The sequence below is a fragment of the Balearica regulorum genome, chromosome 6 (genome assembly GCF_011004875.1).
Source record: "Balearica regulorum gibbericeps isolate bBalReg1 chromosome 6, bBalReg1.pri, whole genome shotgun sequence".
Taxonomy (NCBI): domain Eukaryota; kingdom Metazoa; phylum Chordata; class Aves; order Gruiformes; family Gruidae; genus Balearica; species Balearica regulorum.
The window spans coordinates 15,816,978-15,837,330 of NC_046189.1; the positions used below are offsets into that span (position 1 = coordinate 15,816,978).

The 20,353-nt window shown below is 41.5% G+C and overlaps 1 protein-coding gene and 1 pseudogene across 7 annotated transcripts in view; both read right to left on the minus strand.

Annotated features, from left to right (window-relative positions):
* Positions 1 to 5,234, minus strand: part of NBEAL1 (neurobeachin like 1) — a 90,793-nt gene extending 85,559 nt beyond the window's left edge. For all 7 annotated transcript variants that reach the window (XR_012836059.1, XR_012836060.1, XM_075756454.1 and 4 more), the window contains exons 1-2: positions 5,071 to 5,234; positions 4,260 to 4,558 (exon numbers count right to left, since the gene is read on the minus strand). Coding sequence is in view for 5 of the 7 variants with exons in the window: in XM_075756454.1 (XP_075612569.1) it covers positions 4,260 to 4,310 (51 nt within the window). In the remaining 2 variants the exon portion in view is untranslated. The remainder of the gene's footprint in view (positions 1 to 4,259; positions 4,559 to 5,070) is intronic.
* A 6,009-nt stretch (positions 5,235 to 11,243) lies between these two features.
* On the minus strand, positions 11,244 to 18,398 carry LOC104639154 (gamma-crystallin D-like; annotated as a pseudogene).
* Positions 18,399 to 20,353: the final 1,955 nt, after the last annotated feature.

The following is a 20,353-nucleotide window of genomic DNA, read 5'->3' on the forward strand; positions in this document are numbered from 1 at the left end:
AAAAAGTACCACATCTTTTTCTATGCTACAATATTAAATGAGAAGATATTTATAATATATAGATATCCCTCAGTATGCTAGAGAGAAAACCACAACATATTTATCTCAATACAATCAGACTGTGTTAAAAAAACCACAAAAAACCAGTACAACTAAGAAGATGACACCTTGTACACAAGTCTGCTGCTCTTAACACAGCAAGAGACGTGATTGTCTCAACCATCTGCTTTACTAAAGATCAGAACGTTATGATGAGCTTTACAACTGCTAACACACAGATTTCTTACTGTATTAGTGACAGTAAGATTGAATGTGCCCTCCTTGAAATGTGAAGCACAGGCTAGAAGCTGGCTGAAGAACAGTCTCACAGCTTCCCTTCAAACTATTATATCACCTACAAGATAAGGCAGTGTTTAAATGAAATCAAGGCTTTACTGAAGACAAGAGTATAAGAAAAAACTCAGAATCATTTTAATACAATGAAAATTGAAGATTTTCTGAAGTATATATGGCAGCTAAGTGCCTGCCTTTATGCCTCTGAAACCCTTTCTCAAGGTAATTGGAAATTTATTTTTTCTGACAGAGGAGAAAAATCTCTTTCTATAGAAAGTGATCAGATACCCTTTTGTAAGTAAAACAAAAATATCAGAATTCCTAACATGCTTTATGTCTAAGAGTCTGAAATACCTACCAGAACAACTGGAGAAGATGAAATAACATAGTTAAAATCTAAGCATTTTGGGGTCTCTTCTGCATATGCACTTATATAAGAAGTGTTTCATGCTCTTGTGTAGGTTATTGAAGGTTTGAACTGACAATCAATATGCTTGATACTACCATTGTCTACCCAGCCTACTGGAGAAAATTTTTCCTAGCGACTTCTGTAGAAAGGATCTGTGTTACCTATTCTATACATAATTTGATCACCTTAAAATGCACACACTCCTACATTTGGATAAGAGGACAGCAGCTTACATCCATATCAATATTCAAGTGAATAACAGTATTGTACATTAACAGAGAATTGAGTAGAAAAAAAAGAGAGACAAAGCCATTTGAAACCAAAAATCATCAAAAAAGCATTTCAGCAAGTTGCATCCTTAACAATTCTTTCTTTGCAGAAAGTTTGACATCATCATTAAAAAAAAAAAGGGGAAAAACCAACAACAGAAAACTCAAGGCAGGAACAGCTCACATTATTAACAATACATTGCTGTGATACAAGCCCAGTGACTCAAATTTAAACTTCACTACATTTAATGAATTTTTAAACTACTTCCATGCAACATCAGAAGCATTATAAATCATGTGTGGCTACTACTTTCACTGGGCATCTTAAACAGCAGACTGTAATCTGCAGCTTTGTAGCTATTGCCCTATGGGACAGCTTTTAGGGGAACAGAAGCAGAAACAAAATATAAAATCAACCCCCAACCTTAGACTAGAAACTGTCAGATGAAAAACAACTGAATACCAACTAAAAATCACTCAAACATAATCTTAAAAGAAAAAAAAAAAAAAAAGAAAAATAAACCACCTCATACATGGTGTCATCCAAAGACTGTTTTGCAGAGATTGTAATTACATGCTGCTGTCTGCCCAAATCTCCAACTGCTAAAGTATACAGGAGGCAATGAAAATAGAAAAATGCTTTCCTACTGTTACTTTACACAAAAGTAATTGTTGCAAATGACACCTGACACTGCCAGAAGCGTCAAGTGATCACAAAGAACAAGAGTCATGACCCAAGATAGATGGTAACACAGCATTATCCATCACTTTAAAGCCGTAAAAAGTCTTGCTGCCATAGCACAGTGTGCTATATTTAACATACTATCACGAAGGACCTGATTATCTAAAAAAGGCAAGACAAACAAGGTGACTTACTAGCAACAAATCTGAAGCATCACACAAAAAAGGAGCTTGGATTTCCCTGGGCTTTTAGATAACAAGGCTGCAAAAGCTAAAGCCACATATTTGGGATTTGTGGCACAACAAATTCCCACCTTACTCAACTTTGACTCTCCAGCAGTTTTTGTAGTTTGGAGAAATTGCCTAGCTTTCCTTCCCTGGATGTCATCCACAACAAAGTCATGACAGTGCAACACACAGGATATGATACCACACTTCTCTAGACAATCCCAGGTATAAAGAAACTTCTCCCTAAACCACTACATCCCATCACTGGTGATTATTTATTGCTAGATGTGCCAAGGAGAACAAAGTACAGCACACAGATGTTTTCAATACATGACTGAACAATCTAATTTACATTAAGGCTTCACAACATTTTACACACTTAGACCCAGCTTCTTCAGTTGCTCTTCACCAAACTTAATCCAAGATTGAACACTTATGCTGGATGCCTGCCTCAAGCAGATATCATTTTAACCTGAACCAGTTGAGAGAGATAGAAGGAAAACCCAGTTTTATGTCTAGTACCTTCTAAAAAAGTGAAGACTCCTTTTTTGGAGTCATTCTAGTTGCCTTCAAATTTTGAAGACAAACTATTTTATTTAAAAAAAATCTATTTTCCTACTTAAGAATAAGTCCTTATCAACACATGAATCCACCTAATAATGCTCTTAATATATGGGTCTGGAAGAAAAAAGGCCTGACAGCTCATGGAGGCTAAGTATATACAAAGAAGTTTTTTTAATAGTCCATCCTCCACCACCTGAGAGCTGAGTAGACTGTGTACGCATCATTCCCATAAAGAAACTGAACATTTTATAAGTGATCTAAGGCACACATTTTAAGGAGTACTCCTTTATTTACGCAAACTTCCTGCTAGCATGCAGACAACATGGAGATGGAAAGCATGCAATCTGAATGAAAGGTTTAGTGAAAGGGGGAGAAGGTATAAGACAGACAAATGTAGTTTATAAAGAACTAGGGAGGAAAGAGACAAAGACTGGCTGGGCAAAGAAATTCAGAGCTTGGCTCATATCTGCAGCCCTGTGTCTCCCAAAGCTGAGGAAAGCCTGGATTCTTGGAGTCTGTTCCAAGTGTCTTTGTTCTTCTCACATCGATGAACTCACTGGGAAAACATCCATCTCCTCTAGTGCTAGTCTATTTCCTACTGCCGTTGGATTACTACATCAGTTTAAAAGGCAAAGGTCTATGCAAATATGTTTCCATCCAACAGATCACCCATGCGAGTAACAGTAAGAAGTCATACCACGCTGCTATGTTTGCACTAGTTTTATTTTTAACTACATATGGAGCATTAGGGTTGCAAACTCACATAAAAAAATTAAGAAAAGCTACAATTAAGACCACTTTGTGCAACCTTCATCCACTGCTTTGTGCATTTGCTTTGTTAAGATGGTCTGTACTTAAAATCTCACATTCTGTGCTCGAGATGGGCCTTCTCTAGAAATGAACTGAGAATATTTGTTCTACCCTTAATGTCCTACCAGTTTGAAAAGTTAAAGAAACTGTGATACTTAGTAAGCATGAGACTGCAAAGATAAAGGCAAAATAAAACCAGAGAACAAGGCCACCAAAAGCTATTCTTGCCACTGCCACTAAGTTCCTATATGACAGGAGGCCAGTCCTTTCCCTTGCCTTTACAGTTATTTTTTCATATGTTCCTTATTTTATAGATATCTATTTAGATAATCTGCAATCCAATTTGCGTATATACTCAGCACAATTAGGACCTGTGCTTTAAGCTTATTAACTGCTTTACACTGTAAAATGCAGAGACAGGACAGTATTTTAATAACACTCCTACCAGATGAAGGAAATTCATTATTATTAATGGAATACTTAGATGTTATGGTGATAACCAGCAAAGATTAACTCAGGAGTAATTTAACAAATCTGCTCTTTGGGAAGGCTTTCGCTAATATAGTTTAAACAAAACTGAAGCTGCACAGAAAACACTAAGTATAAAGCTAAATACTAGACAGCAATGAATTAAATTAATACAATACACCTCAATGCTATGGCCCTACAAAACAAAGAATTATGTGAACATATGCATTCACATAGTTAAAAGATGTAGCTACAATAACGGCTTAAGCTGAGCCACGAACACTGCAATTCACACCTCACACGAAAAGCCCAACCTGAACAGCAAATCAAGAGATGAGGTTGTATATAGTCTAAGAGGCTTCTTACAGAAGCTAGACGAGTCTATGCAACTTCTAGGAAAAAAAAAAACCGCGTTAAAAATGTTACAGATACATTTTAAATACCTAACTTCCAAACAAAAGGGGGAGAAGACACACAAACACACACCCAGTACTTACCTTACTGCAGTAAAGCATCCAAAGCTCATACAGCCTTTCTCGGGATGCCATTCCTTCCCTTCCTCTTTTCGTCGATACCAGCTACTTTTGTTCAAGATCCTACCATGCTCAGTTCCCAGGTGCTCTTTCCACAGTTTTTGCTTTATTATTACAGTTATATCATAACCCGAGAAGTCAAGGATGAAAATAACAAGGTCTCAGTCTCTCCTTTTCGGGTAAACGACGTAGCACAACACAAGCAACTGCAGACGAGTGTGAAACATGTCCGTTCTTCGCCAGCGCTGCTTCGGTTTTAATCACTGAAAGTGAAAACATACCCTTCAGGCCTTCGGTAGAGGAAGGAAAAAACAAATCCGTGCTTAAAGCCCACAGACAACCTCGGGAATTACGCGGCAGCAGGTCGCATAGCTTTCGTCTCTGGCATTATTACCCCTGAGACGGAGAAGTCTGGGTTTTCGTGGCGCCTTCTCTTTTTTTGCGGGGAGTCAGCGGGGGCGAAGCAGCAGGGCTGCTGAGAAGGGACACCGGAGCCCTGAGGGCACGGGGAGAGGCGGCAGTGGTAACGCGGCTTACCCTCCCGCCGGGGGGACATGGCCGCCCCCCCACACGCCGGGGGCCCGGCGGTGACAGCCGCCCCCACCGCCCTACTCCCCCCACCCCCGGGGTCTACAGCCGGCCCTGGAGCCCGGCGGGCCCAGGCAGCGGCGTCTCTCGCAGATTAGCAGCTGCCCAGGCAGAGACGCCGGCCGCGGCCTTTCCCGTGCCCCGCAGGGCGCGGGAGAAGCCCTGCACTGCCCCGCCGCCCACTCACCAAGCGAGAGCAACTACCCCACGCCGCCACCTTCCGCGCCCTCAGCTTCCCCCAGTTCTCCCCGCGCCGCCGCGGCCTCTCCCCACAGCCTACCCAGGGCACAGCGGGTGGCGGCCAGGCAACGCCGCGCAGCAGCCGGGCGGTGGAGTGGGCCGAGCCTCGCCACATCGCCCGCCCCGCCCGCTTTCCGGCACACGCCCCGGGCGGCCGCCGAGGGGCGGGGAGGCCGCGGGCGCCATCTTGGCTACGGGCAGGAGCAGCACCTCCTCCGCAGGCGGAGCGCCTCGGGCAGCGCTCCGGCGCTTGCCCGGCGGCCGTGGCGCAGCGCCTCAGTTCGGAGCCGCTGGCTGGAGCGGGGAAGCGGTCCGGGGTCGCTGCGGACACCCCCGACGGCAGACCCGTTCCGCAGCGCCTCACCTGAGGAGCAGGCGATCCCTGTGAGGCGGCGCGCCCCTCTACCGCGCGGGGAGCCTGTCGGTAAAAGGATCGGCATTCCCCATGCTTGCGGGGCAGAGCGCCTCAGGAAACCCCCGGTGCTGTTTTACAACTGATAAAGGTTATGAAGCACATACGTATGTTTTACATATGCTCCAAAGGCCAGCCTGCATAGCCTGAGGAGCGTGCGTATAAACATATATACAATCTGCTATGGCTTTAAAGTAGCCCATACCTCGTATGCAGAGCTTGGGTAGAACTAACAAAACACTCTTAAAGTTACGTTTCTAAAGGGGAGACGTGAAAAGACATGCCTCAGCTTACTGCTGCAGCTGTTCCCAAGCCCACCGGCACAGCGCTCCAGCAAAGGACCTTCCTCCTGCTCATTCCATAAGACGATGGCACAACTCGCCAGGGCATGGCGTTCCCTCTGTGTCTCTCTGCTCCCTTGGAAAGTGGGGCTGGAAATTAATGTCCCAGGCTCCAAAGCAGGGAGAAGGAGATTTAAGGAGACCTGGGTCTTCTCCCCAGTTTGCTGGGAGAAGCAGAGGTCTGCAACCTCTGGCCGCAGCCCTGGTCCTTCTGCCACTGGGTCATCTCACCTGGGTAAATGTTGTACAGCTTCATGTGATGAAGTATTCATTGCCATTCGCTGCACAGTCGGTTCCTTTGCAGGGGATTTTGCAATGATTTCGTGTAAGGTTTGGAAATCCATTGCAAAGGAATTTACTATGCAACATCATTATATTGTCTGCTGTATAAAAAATTGCTAGGGATGGGTAAGTGTCACCAAGAGCCCAGAGACAATCTGAGATCAGTCCCTGCAACATGCCTTTGTGCATTGGTCTTGCTTTTAGAAGATCAGTGAAGCTTCCCTGGAGAAATTTAAGCGCTAATCGGTGCTCAGTGACATATCATGTGGGTCAGCAGTGCAGGAATGGGAGAAGTATCTTTTACTGCAATATCTAAACATAGTTCCTAGCACGGATGGAGGGACACTGACAGAAATGAGTCTGTAAAATTATTTTTAGTCATGTGATACACATGCCCTGGTACATGCTGCTAGCCACAATAATCTCCAGCCTCAAGGCCACAACATAATTTTTTTCCATCAAGAAAAAAATAAGAGCTCAGGGTCCAGCTCTACCCCCAGGGCAGGATCTACTGTGCTTAAATCTCCCTGGACCCCTCTCTGTGAACAGCCTCCAGGAATGGAAAAGACTCCCCAAGAGACTTATCTCAGGGCTTGAGTTACTGCTAGGAGTTCCTCCCTAACAGCTAACCTGCTTTACCTTTGAACCAAGTACAAACCATTATTATTTGTCCATTCCACAGCAATATGGAAAAATAAAGCTCTTTGTAGCATGCTTTGAATTACAAATTTTTACTGGATCTTCCTACAACCTTTTCTAGGCTAAACAAAAGTCTATTTCAAACTTTTCTTACAACTTACAACTTACTCCCTTTAAAGGTCAGGCCCAAGCAAAGTCATGTACAAACCCCAGTCCTCCCTTGGGATACTCTTCTGCTTTCTTGCATTACTAACTTTAGCAAGTGATAGCAGCTGTTCCCACATACAGAAGTCCTACAACAGGCTCTAGCAAAACAACAAAAAAAAACACATCCCCTGATAGAGATGGGAGACTCCTCCCTTGTTAAGTGCTGCCGCCCACGTAATTAGGATGCTTACAGACTATAAAGCTGCCTTCCCCTCTGCTAGAGTTGTAGTGACATAGCTATCTCAGTGGGTCTAGGCAATTACTCTACCTTGTGTGAGTGGTTCTTGCTTTATATAGATGTTCTAGAGCGAAAGTAAAGCATTTGTATTTTGCAACAGGTTGGTCTGTTCTAGTGGCCTACAGGGTAAGTGGTCTCTAGGTCTGACCTTCTAAAGGTTTTCCTAAGCCAGTTAGCTCACTCTTAAGGTGACTTTTAGGTGTCTGTATTATTGGATATAAGTGAAGTTTAGTCTCTTCCTGTTGGTACAGATATACATTCAGTATTCTTTATAAGTTCTTGCTCACATGCAAATATGAGCAATCATGAGAGATGTCTGTAGAGAGAGGTGGGCTACAGCTTTGTCCCCACAGGTACAGTATAATTCTAGGTGAATTTATATTTGGTGTAATTACCTTCATAAAGACTCAGCTAAGGATATCAAAGTCAAAGAATAGAAGAAGATGTAAAAAAGAAGCATTATCAGCTATGTATGGGCACTTTAAAATGTGAGTATTAATGGATTGGTTCAGCTGTGAAAGCTAATTATTAGATTTTTCATCACCCTTTCTTCCATAATTATGTATCAAATGGTTCATGAACCTTAAAGAGCCAGGTAGGCAGTGTTTGTTTGTATTTCATTGTCCCTTAGCTGCTGTCTTGTGGTAAGTGTTTACAACAGTGGTTGTTTCTCATAGTTTCTTATTACTTGTTGTTTTGTACTTTATCTTACTTCAGTGGTGGTATATTGGTAATTTAGCCATTTTACTATGGACTGAACTTGTCAGTCAACAAGTTCAGGTAACAGAATGGGTAGAGAGAAGGGTGTAGATAGGGAATAGGCATGAATTTGAGGTTAAGGAAGAACTCAACAAAGGAAAGGTGTGCATTGGATTGCAGCTTTGAGTCTAGAGACCTCTGAAGTGGCAGGAGTAATGTATACACTTAGAGTAATGCTTTTGTTAAGTTATACTTATTTTCTGTACAAGCAAATGAAAAAGATAATCTGTATATGACTTTCAGATATTCTCAAACTTGTTGTTTGGCTCTAAGGCTTCTACTGAGATCATGCCCCAGGCCAGCAAAAATCATGCCGAGAGATAGGTCTGTGTCAAAGCTTTTATCTGAGGTTTTGGTTGATGCCTTAGGGCTAATGCTTTGTTTACTAACAATGAAGACCTGAAATATGCTTAGAAATGAACCTGCCTCTCAACTCTTCCCTCTTACTCTACACACGAACCCTTGCACAGGAGCAAGGAATAATCTTTACATTCTAAGTAAGCAAGTGGCCTTGGCAGCTATATGTTAAATTCCTGCTATCAAAATACCTTTTACTACATGTAAAGAAAAGGACTTTCTGGATGCTAGTTTCTAGGCATTTGAGCCAAATTAACTTGAGATTGTATTTGGTGTGCCTATTGGAAAGGAGCAAGCTGGCCCTTGCAAGATGCCAAGGCCTCTGAGATGGTGTTTTGCTGAGGGTAGCACAGGATCAGCTTGCCTTGAGTTTCTCTGGCTATGATTGCACAAAATGAGCATGCAATTGTTCTATTAAGTAAGCCACCAAACTTGATTAGTGTTTAATCTTCCTTCTGTCACCATATTCATACTGTACCCCAGGCAGTTCAGAGCTTGTTAGTTTGCAAAGTTTGGAAATGGGAAGGAATTTGTCTGCCCCTTGACACACAGGCTGGTATCTGGGGATTTTAGCTGCTTTCTTTCAAAGTGTTGGAGGCTGGCCACAGCTAAAGCAGGGAGATGATGGTCTGGCTAATAGCATTAAGACCCTCTGGACCCTGTCTGCTCTGCTTTCATATATGCAAGGTTAAACCATTCACCATGCTTAAATTCAGGAAGGAATTTATTCCAGGGTAGCCTGGGACCATTGTGAGTGGTTTTGTCTTTTCAGGTTGTTTCTACATGGGATCTTCAATGTAATGAATCCCCTGCTGTAAAAGGCCTAGGCAGTGACTTGAATCTCTTCTGCTCCTTTTCTGTAGCATAGGCTCCCTTACCATGGGCCTTAAGTTTGCACCTGTGCTAGGAATGTTCTTGTGTAGGGTACATCTTAAAGATTCTTCCAGATTAAATATACAGTATGTGTTTATGTGCTTTGGTGTACCTGGGTTCTTAAAACTTTAACAGCCAGTAAAGATTCATGGATGGGTATTCAGTCTTAGAACTGCCCCTCTCTGCTGTGATTTAGGTTAGCTATGCTAGAGCTAGCATGTGTAGACTCATGCTACAGCTGTCTTTGTTTTGCAGCTGCTTGTAGAGATCAGTTGTTACTGCCCAAGATTGCATTGTAAGTGTTCTCCTTCTTCCACCAAACTGACTTTTCACTTGAAGTAAGCCATCCCATATTGTTTACCATCTTATTACCAGTGATCAGTGAAGTTACCATAGTTGCACTTAAATTGTTCTGCTTTAGTTAAGTTGCTTAATGATTTCATTATGTTGCAGTGCTCAGCAGATCTGAATCTGCAGCATGGGTCCTGAAAGCAATCAATGTGTCGGGGAAAAAACAACCATGGCAGCAACCAAGGTTTAAGGATGTGTAGGTGTTTGTAGTCTCTGGTAATCTGTCTGAACTTAATTCCCTCTCAGTTGACAGGGTAAGGTTGACCCAAGAACAGCTGATTTAGCAACTTGGGGCCTAACCCCTCTTGGTTAGGGGAAGAACATGAATGAAGGGAAGTTATTAAAGGGAAATGGGCTTAGGAAAGCTCCAACTGCTGCTAGAGGTGGGATCCTGCAAAATGTGAGCACCATGGCCTCACAGAAATTAGGTGTGACTGCAGCACAGTGCCTGCTTCTGAGTGGGATGTGAAACCAAGGCTGTGCCCTTCCTTGTGCTCTTGTGAATCTTCCTGGGACTCTGCTAGCCTAACTCCTGACACAGAAAGGGTATACAGGCCTGAATCATGGCTAGTGTCCTAAAACTTGAAAACAGAGTTTTAAAGATCCTTCAGTGTTGTGTAAACAGTGTGCTGTTAAAGTATGTGAGAGACTTGTGGGGGACCACTCACACACTGGTAGGTTGTAGACTCCTTAATATAATGGGTCTCTTTTCTGGTTTCTGACCCTAGGGAAAGTTGCTACTTCTCTGTGCTATGGAGGGTCAACATGAATTCATGCCTACACTGTGAGGTCTTGGCTAAACAAGAGTGTAGTGTAGGCCCTGAGCTGGAAGTGGGAGCAAGGCAATCCTGTGCAGAACTCTGGACTTAATGCCAAATGGGAGCAGGAACTATTGGGCACAAGGTCTGTTTTTTCATCATAAAGCAAAAAAGAAACTGAGATTTATTTTGATATCTGTAGCATTACAACTAGTCATAGACAGAAATAATTCTGATTAATAAAGATGGTAAATACTGCCATAAGTCATCTAGTGTCACAGCTGCAGGGTTGGTATGTAGTACCTCTGTGATTAGACTGGCAAGTTCACTGCCACAGTTCTTCACAGGAGAACTACTTCTGAGAAGGACATTACTTTTATGGGGCCATTCAAGATGTAAGTTATACTCTGTAATAAATTCAAGCACAGGCTTGGTCCCATGGACTCAGTTACAGGTGGTTTTGGATTTTCATTGTCATAAATGAAGAATTTATTTAATCTGTTTCCTCTAAGGTCTGAAATAATATTTTTCTTCTAGATGGTCTTTTTAAATTCATCTGAGACTGCAGATAAAAATTCAGCTTGGCAATTTAGATGCAGATTTTCTCTGAGCTTGGGTGTTACCAGCTCATCTCTACTGACTTCAGGGGAATTACTTCTACTAGTAAAACAAGCACAAGCTCTGAAGCCCACTGTAGTCAAGGCACCTTCTGACTCTGGTGGGCTTTAAATCAAAGGCTAAAAGCATTGCAAGAAGAGGTAGCCTAATCCATGTAGGCTTAAAAACTCTTTGGCCCTAATAAAGTACAAATGGCACTACTCATTGACATATGGCTTAGGAAAATGCTGGTTGGGAAATATCTGCTGTTGGTTGGAAGGATCCAACTTTGGCAGTCATGACACCTCAGTTGGTGAATTGCCTGTACTCACCAGGCCTCAGGAGGTACCACTGTCCTTGGAAGTGTGGCTGTTCATAGAAAACCCAGCTTTGGTCAAGTATGTTACAAGACTCTATGTCCCTGTAGTGAAAGTCTTCCTGGAGAGAGGGGTGGTCATCCATGGACTCCAATATCCTGTCTCTGAAGTCATTCGTCTCATTTTTCTGGAATAGTACTTCAACCTTATTTTCCCATACATCTTTGAAGTCTAAGAATATATAATCTTTAGGTTTGTTTGAGCAACTAGCAAAGGGAAACTAACCAGAGAGAAAAATAAAAACAAATTTTGTGTAAATGTTTTTGCATTTGAAAGCTTCTAAGTACACTATAGGCTTTCTTTAGGAAACTTATCAAAGAGCTAGATAATAAAACAACTACTCAGGGTTTCCCCTCTGCTAATTTGTTGGTAGACCAACAAACCATGCTTGCAAACATACTTGCCTACAAGGAGCTATGCGTGTACTAGGTTGTTTGTCAGGGCTCCATTCACTCAGCCACTCTTACCTTAGCCATTTTTTTGGCTAGGTTTAGCTGTGAAACCTCAGTGTGCAGGAGGAGTCAGCAGTCCTTTATATAGAATTCACAGTGCTGCATCCACAGGAATAGGATGAAAGAGAATTTTTTGCTCAGTAAAGAGAATGTTTTTTCCTCTCCCTTTCTCCATTGTCATTCTCTGAACACAAGGCAATAGCAGTAGTCTGTGGGGTACCAATGTTTTTGTTAGTCAGTAAGCAGAGGATCAGAGTAAAGGGTTGGTCAAGCAATCTTTCTGTTATTTTACTGATGGAACATGTGCAAGCAAAAGTTCTGGAAATGCTGCAGCAGAACTGTTTCATGTCACTTTATTTTAATGTGTCTCTGTTCCCTGATTATGAGACAAAGAGTTTTTAATGTATATGGATTACCAGTGGTGATATTGTAAACCAGTTTTCACAATATGCTAATAAAAGCTGTCCTGATTTTCAAAAGCCTTCAGACCAGGTATTGCTGCCTGTTTCCTTTAACAGTAAGAGTATGTATAAAGAGAAAATGATGTAATAAAAAATGTGTGGAAATGGACATTTACATCTATCCAGGCTTCACTGCTGAAATTCTATATTAACGTCATTCAGAGTTCATAGCTAGAGACTAGAAGTTGAAGGAAGGATACCACTTGTTTAAGGCACAGAAGAGCCTTTTTCAATCTGCATGGAGAAATGTTTCACTTGAGATATACAGATTTTTTTGGAGCTCAGGTATGAGTCATTGATGCAAAATGAAGCAGTATAGTAATTTCATCAACTGAAGAAATTTTAATTGCAGTTGAACTTAAAAATGTTTAGGAAGAACATTGTGGTAAGTTTTCAGTCTGATCTGATTAATTCCAAAGATGCTCAGGACTGTTCGTTCTGGGCCCTTATTTCATGTGATGTAGTGCAGTTCTCAGTCAATCAATACGTTGCAATAGTCTTTAGAATTCTGGGCAATAGGCAGCCTCAAAGTCAGAGCTGTTTTGAATTTATTGGAAGGGTAGGCTGAAGCTGATGTACTCTGGGGCTGTTTAAGTAAAGTTATTCTGCTGCCCATCATCTTTGGGTTCTAGCAGGAATTTCTTTCTTGGTTTGTCTCATTTGAGTAATGGGACTTTAACTGAGTAAAAATTTTGCGCTACCAGTGCTAGATCAGGCCTTTAAAGTATTTTCCATTCAGTCTAGTAATTACAAGGCCAAAGTACAAACCAATGTTAACATATCAAGGAAATGTTATTTGAAATAAATGTAATAATCCAAGACTGTTTTTCAAAGGAAAAAGATAAACACAGATTTGAGTTACTCTTCTGGAGTTTAAAATATTTCTCTAACTTGGGCTTTTCCAGGGACCATTCCTTTCTCTTCTGCTTGCCTGCCTTTTCTCTCCTTCCACACCCACCTTTGAACTAACCTTCACAAAATCCTATCACGTGCAGTGCCACTTTCATATTTCCTGCTCACACTGCATGGAGCAATAGTGGATCTTTTGTCTCACTGACTACTTGTTCAACCAAAATGCTACACGTTTGTGCTTTCTTGCATGTGTCTTTCACTAGGAGTCTTGTATGGTGATTTCATGAAGCTACAAAACTTCAGGGGCAAATCTTTAGCTGGCCTGTTTTTACACAGCTCTAGTTGTGCTTCTAATGGGAGTTGTAAATGGCATCACTGTCAGCCTCTCTTGGAGGTGCTTCCTCAGCCAGGAAATTGTAGCCTTTAGCACTGGAAACAGACTGAGGGAAGAGCGTGAATTTATGTCTAGAAGTTGCTTCTGAATACTGTCATGCTTTCTTTGTATGAAAAAATAACTTCCTGATGGCTAAAACGAAGCAATTGAATTCACTTACAGCAACAACAACTGTGTACAGGCCTGTGCTTGCATTTCTTAAAGATCTTTGACAGGCTTGGAAGTGTTAACACTTTTTTGTTCTTTCTGTGATCATGCTTGCTTTGTGGAGCTGGTTTGTCTTTTGGGTCCCATATGGTCCTTCATAGCTTAATACAGTGGGCACCGTGCTTGGTGATGAAGTTTAGAACTCGAGAAAACAGAGTAGGGGCAGTGATGTGTGTATTTCTTATTGTAGCTACAAATACAGAGTAGTTATTGTGGGTCAGACTGGCAGTTCTGCTAGTCAGGTAACTTGGCAGCAACTATGACCAGGAGCAGGCACAAAGGTAGATATGACACAAATACATAACACTTCATTCAGACTGACCTCAAGTATTTTTAGCTCAAGGGGGTTCCTGAGCAGGAGACTGCTTCTCTCTGGTCAATAACCTTCAGTGGATTTGTCTTTCAAGTACTCATCCAGCTTCTTGAATCCTGTAGACCTTCCCTCCCAGGACCCTATGCCACAGATGGAATATGCACTGCAGGAAGGGCTGTGGGTTGATCTTAAACTCTGGAGCCAAAATATCTTGTTAGCTGAATAGTATCCATGACCTGAGAAGTCTGGTTATTTACATCTGTTCCAACTGCCCTCAACTAATATGCTGTTATGACAGCTCTTTTTGTGGAGATTGACTGCTTTTGCACCCCAGAAAAACTTAAGCATAGGGATAATCTGAAAATAGCATGAAGTGTTTGTGTAGAGAAACATACCCTGCATGCCAGCAACTGTAGTGCCTGCTACTAACTATAAAACAAGCTACATGAACCTAGAAGACTTGTTAGCAAAAACTTGGATGCTCTCTGAATTCCCAGTGCTTCTCTCCCTCTAGCACTCCTGTTTTTAATGTCTGCTTGAGATTTTCTGAGCATTTGCAAACAAAAGCAAGTAAAACCTCTCTGTGCTCCTTAAACTAGGACTTGGCACCATTCCTGTCTCAGGTGGAGACATTTTGAGAGGTTCAGCCATCCCCAAACACTAGGACACAGCAGAGTCAAGAATCCAGACATCTTAACTATTGCTCTGATCACTGAATAGTATATTTCTGTTCATTCTTGCCTTTGACCAAAGGAATGCCAGCATATAACCTACACATCACCATGTAGCCATATTTCTCAATTGCACTAACTGAACTAGATACTTTGGAGTAGTAGGCATATGTTAATTGCTGTCTGGGGATCTGGTCTGTTTTTTCTTTATTCTTGCTGAAGGCAAATGAAATATTTTGGTTCCCTGTTCTAAGCAGGCAAGTAGATACTGTGTTTGAACTGCTGTGTTATTTTGCACACTTGGGTTAGCATGCTAACGCATGTATTACTTACACTGTGAAGTTCCTATAAATGCACAATATTAGGCATTTATGAACAAGAGGAAACATGCTTTTTCACACCTCTGACTTGAGAGTGGAATTGTTCATGCTTCACTTCTCTGTGGCTGAAGGATGATGTCCCTATATACACTAGACATTTGCAGCAGCTGAACAGCCTACTTTGTGCAGTAAAGGACAGACAGAAGGGCAGAGATAGTGTCCTGTGTACAAAAGAGGATGAGAAGGATAAAGAACAGTTCTATTTTCCTCTTCAGTGTTGTCAGGGAAAGGCTGGTGAGGATCACTAGCAGGCTATTATTGATGGGTCATGTGAGTGTGAAATAATGGCTAAATGAGGTCTCTGACATTAGCAAGTAGAGATCTGAGTTTTAAGTAGCCTACCTAACTGCTGTAGAAGTTGCTTGGTTTTATTGAAGGACTCCATTATCAGAATGATTATTAGGCAAAACAAAATCAACGCATACCATTTAGACCCCAGGTGAAATTATTTAAAATTAAACATGTACTAGATAACGTTGCAGAGTGTCCTAATAGTTCTGTGCTCTCTGTACTGCCTTCTCTTTCGAAAAGTCTCCAGCACCTTGCCGAAGAGCAGTAGTATATTTGCCTAACTATGCCTGGAAGAAAAAATCTAGACTCCACTACCTAAATGAGAAGAGCTATGCTAAGTTGTGAGATCCCTTAACCGTGTTTTGTTATATTTTATTATGGCTCTCATTCATTATTGCACAGAGTGCCTGCTGGCACAGGATTCAGTGATGATTAGCAGGCATATGCATAAGTACTTGAATGATAATTAAAGCTGCAACAGACTTTTTCCAGCACAACAAGATGTTGTCCTATTTCTAACCCACACTGTTATGCTTATTTATTTCCTTTTGCGTGTAGAGTAGCCTGGCAATTGAGGGATTTGACTCAATCTCCTGCTGCAGCAGATAGTGCAGTTCTCAAGTTAGTAGAGCAGGGTGATAGACGCCAGCTAAACATCTAGTTCATGAAGTACAGGTTCACTAAAACATGCTGTATAAAGGGAGTGTGATTTAAGGATCTGGAAAAATTATTTCTGGAGGGATCAGCTGGGATAAGTCTAGAAAGCTTTGCTGGACTGGTGGTAGCATGGAGCAGCTTGTTTGCATGAAGAATTTGATGCCAAATAGTGTTCACCTTGCTCTGAGTCCCTCTGCATCTTTCTGTCCTTTTCCTCCTGAGTCAGTACTTCACTGGATATACTTATTAATGGGACTGACTTTTCTGTTCCACAGTACATGATAATTTAAATAACTGTTAAAGGTTTGATTGTATATTGTTAACTCTGCTAAGTTTAGAGCTAGAATCTATTCCTAGATCAAAACTTGTGAAACTGGGGAAAACTCAGATGAAAGAATGAGACCTTCCCATTAATAGCTATATCCAGTGGAGTAATGACCTAGGAGCTCTATACTTACCAGGGTTAGCAATATGCAGTTGGACCTTTAACAGTTATTTAAATTATGTACTGTGGAACAGCTGGATAACTGAATATTTTTGAAGTATTCTCCCCCTTAAAATGTGAGAGAAGTTGGATTTCCCTCTGGACTGCACAACTTTAATTTGTTTGTAGTACTAAAGGAATGTTCATTTGAACAAGGATTTTGGAATGCATTCACTGTTTATTTAGCATGGGAGCAATAATTCAGTGCAAGTCAGCCATCCTCTGCAAAGAGACAACTTTACTGCATTTACTGCACCCCAGTCAAGGAATCTTCTGTATTACCCTGGTTTCAGTAATACTGTCAGCTCCCAAAGTTGAGCATTCCATACAAGATCCAAGAGCCATCTAAACATTGAGGGAGTAGATCTCAGGGATATGGACTGATGGACAATCATCAGTGAGCTCCAATGTTTGGCCTTGGAGCTCCTCTTCTTAGAACTGACTCTTGTGGGGAAAAAGAATTCTGCAGTGGCAAACAGCAAAAATGTAGGAAAGACAGAAATCTGATTCTGACATTACTGAACAAGACAGACATACAGAAAAAGGCAACTTTCCCAGTTACTATGTGCAGAGAAATTGTTCTGTAATTGTGAAGAGATTTGCTCTTCTGAAGCTAATAGAAGAGGCTTAATTCTTACCCATATGGAGTAGCTCAGGAGTGCCAGTAAATGGGTATGATCACATGTGTGGTAGGAAGTAAATGGAGGATGCTTTATGATTTGAAGAAATGGGATTTATAAGGACTCTATATTGTGACAATAGAAGAAAATGTGTTCATGTGACTTTTGAGATGATCTGTGGTGCTTACTTGTGACCAGGCATGAATAAGGTGGCATTTTCAGAATTATGCTAAGAGACATTTACCATGTTATTCCATATGTTCCTGTTATACATGAGTGTGCAGACAATTGCTGTAACAAACTGAACTATGTGAAGCACGGGCATGTGGAGTGTTTCTGCTGCTATGGCTTATACTATACAGTATATCTTACTAACCACAGAAGTAGTTTAGCAAGTATTACTGCTTTGTCTGATTTTAACCAACACAGCTCTTGTGTTAGGAAAGCTGTACCCATTGCAACTCTGATTTAACAATTCTATCAGCTGAAACCAGAACATTGTGTCATAGAATCATAACATAGTATGGTCATGAGCAAGTTGTGTACATCAGCCCACAGCAGAACTTTGTATCAGCTGGCCCTGCTAGCCCTTCCCTGGGCCATGTAAAAACATTCTCTACCTAGAAATAGTCACTCAGCTTTCTTTTAGCATCTCCAAGTTATGAGCAGGCCCTGGAAATAGCACTAATATTAAAAAGATTATTTTCTTCATCTCCAGTGAAACTCTGCATTGCCTTACTGAGCTTTGCCTGTCTCTTGAGTTGCTTGAAGAGACTGTATAACTATATTCTTAAAGGATAAACTATACCCAATTTCTTACTGTGATACACTGCCAAGCAGAACTCATTTCATAGACTGGTTTGGGTTGGAAGGGATGTTAAAGATCATCTAGTTCCAACTCCCTGCCATGGGCAGGAATGCCCTCCACTAGACCAGGTTGCCCAAAGCCTCATCCAACCTGGCCTTAAACTTGTAGGATTACATGACAAGACCTGATGGAGTTGCAGACTGAACCAGTTCTGGGAATCAGGATAGTCTCCCCTTTTTAAAAACTACTGGTGTCCTGAGTAATTGGAGCTTTCATAAATCATTCAGCTGCCTTTCTCCACCCAGATGGAATTGCATTGTTTCACATAGGACTGCAGGTCAAGATGGTCACTGTTACTTTGACAGTAGTGGCCCCAGAAGCTCTTAATAAAAAATGATATGCAATATAAACATTTGCAAAGACTCATAGTCCATCCCAGTGTCTGTGTCAGAGCGGGATCCTGGCATACTGGGGCTTCTGCTTACCTTTCCCATTTTTGGCATTTTTCTGAGGTGAAAGCTGAGACCTGTGAGCAAACGGTTGCTTTTATATACCATAGTCATAATGCTGCATCTGCAAAAAGTAACACAAGAGAGCCCATTCTAAGCTGTGGGGAGATGTCATGTTTTGTCTTTATTGTAATTATGGCATATATTGCATTTACCATGTGAGACTTATTTTTCTGGGTTTTGGGCTGCATTTGCTGATGCTATGTGCAAGTGAATTATTGTGTAACTGTGGAGTAGACTACACTTTCAGATGGTATCCACTGTTTCATGTGGTGCACCTGCCCCAATGGGGGATGTGTGTACAAGAAAGGTTCTGTAAAAAACCTTCTTTGCCTGAAAGCTATCAAGCTCAGCAGACTTGAGCAGTTTCTGGTGTAGGTCTCTTCCTCTCCTTCCCTACTCTGTATTGATTACCTCTTGCCTAAGTTTGTCCCATGGTAATCTTTCCTTTCATGAGAGCAGATGAACTTTGCTTCAATTTCAATACTTTGTTGCCTGCTTTATCCTGGAAACAGGAAAAGTCTCCATCTCATGTGGTGGTGTTAGCTTTTGCCTACTAATGCCTTCTGTTGTGTACAGATTTTAACACAGATGTGTTAGGAGGAAATAGTGATTAAAAGTTTCAGTCCCTTCCTTGTGCGTGGTTAACTGCTGCATTCCTGAAGACTAAAAAGATTGAAATCAAATGGTTCTTATTAGATGTTTATCAGTGTGTCTGAATTACTGGCTAACATTGCAAATCAGTTTGGGTCACCTGGTTCAATTTTTTTCCTTTTGGAAGTCTGCTTTAAAAATTCAAAGGTAGCAAGCTGCATTAAACTCAAGTTGCTCTCTATTTGGAACCAGGAAGGATTGCTGTTTAATGCTACAGCAGAGTGCTTTAACACTAGAACACAGCTAGTAGGTTACAAAAAACTGTATTCCTCTGTTTCAGAACTCTTCCACTGTAATTTTTTTCTTGTTTGGTGCAGGGCTGGAACAAACCTTGACTTGTTCTATTCTGATTGTAATTTTCTTGCACTGAAGTCTTAGACTTTTAAAAACAAACTGCTTCATGGAATATGCAAAGCTGGTTATACAAATGTCTTATATCACCAGTAGGTGAGGCTTCAGATCAAAAGAAACTAGTGCACTCCAAAACTAGATTTATAATCTTGTGTATTTGGGGAAACTCATTCAAGCATGTAAAGACCTTGTCAACATGATTCATCAGTTAACTTGGCATGCAGATGAACACCTTTGTAGATTTAATTTATTTAAAAGATCTCTGTTTGCAACTGCATAGTCTCTACCTCCAGTGGAACAAATGAGTGTTTGTGGCTGTAAGGAGGGAGAGCAAGGCAAAGTTTGGAGACAGTGGAGAGCAGCTTTGCTTACAAGGTTTCAGGCCAAAGAAAAGGGCTTTCAGTGCTGTAGCAAGAAAAGAAAAAGACAAGAGTGTCTTCTGGGGAAATATGAAACCTTCACATCCTTCTGTCACAAACCACTCCACTGATGTTGTTTTTAATTGTATCCTTATTAAATGACAGGGGCTAATGTGCACTGACTAATTCCAAACAGGTTAGATGATATCCTCCTGTACTCTATTGTATATTCAGCCCTATTTTTCTGAGCTTTCTCGGTTACCTCAGACCAGCTGCCTCGATCCTGTTGGATTTCCTTGTGATGTTTGCCTGACTGTTGCACTTGAGTCGATGTCTTGTTGCTATTACTGTAAGTACACTGTTCAGGGCTTGATTTTTGTCTGCTGGCTGGGTTGTTGACCTGGACTCAGTGGAACTGGCAACAGGCAGTGTGAGTGTGTAAGAAATACTTAATACAGAAAGTGAGTGAAAAGCTGTCACAGTGCTTTAATGTCACACATCTACAAGCACCTTTCAGTTCCCTGATTTTGGCTGTCTGAAAATGTGAACATGTGAACAGCGAACCACCTGATCTGC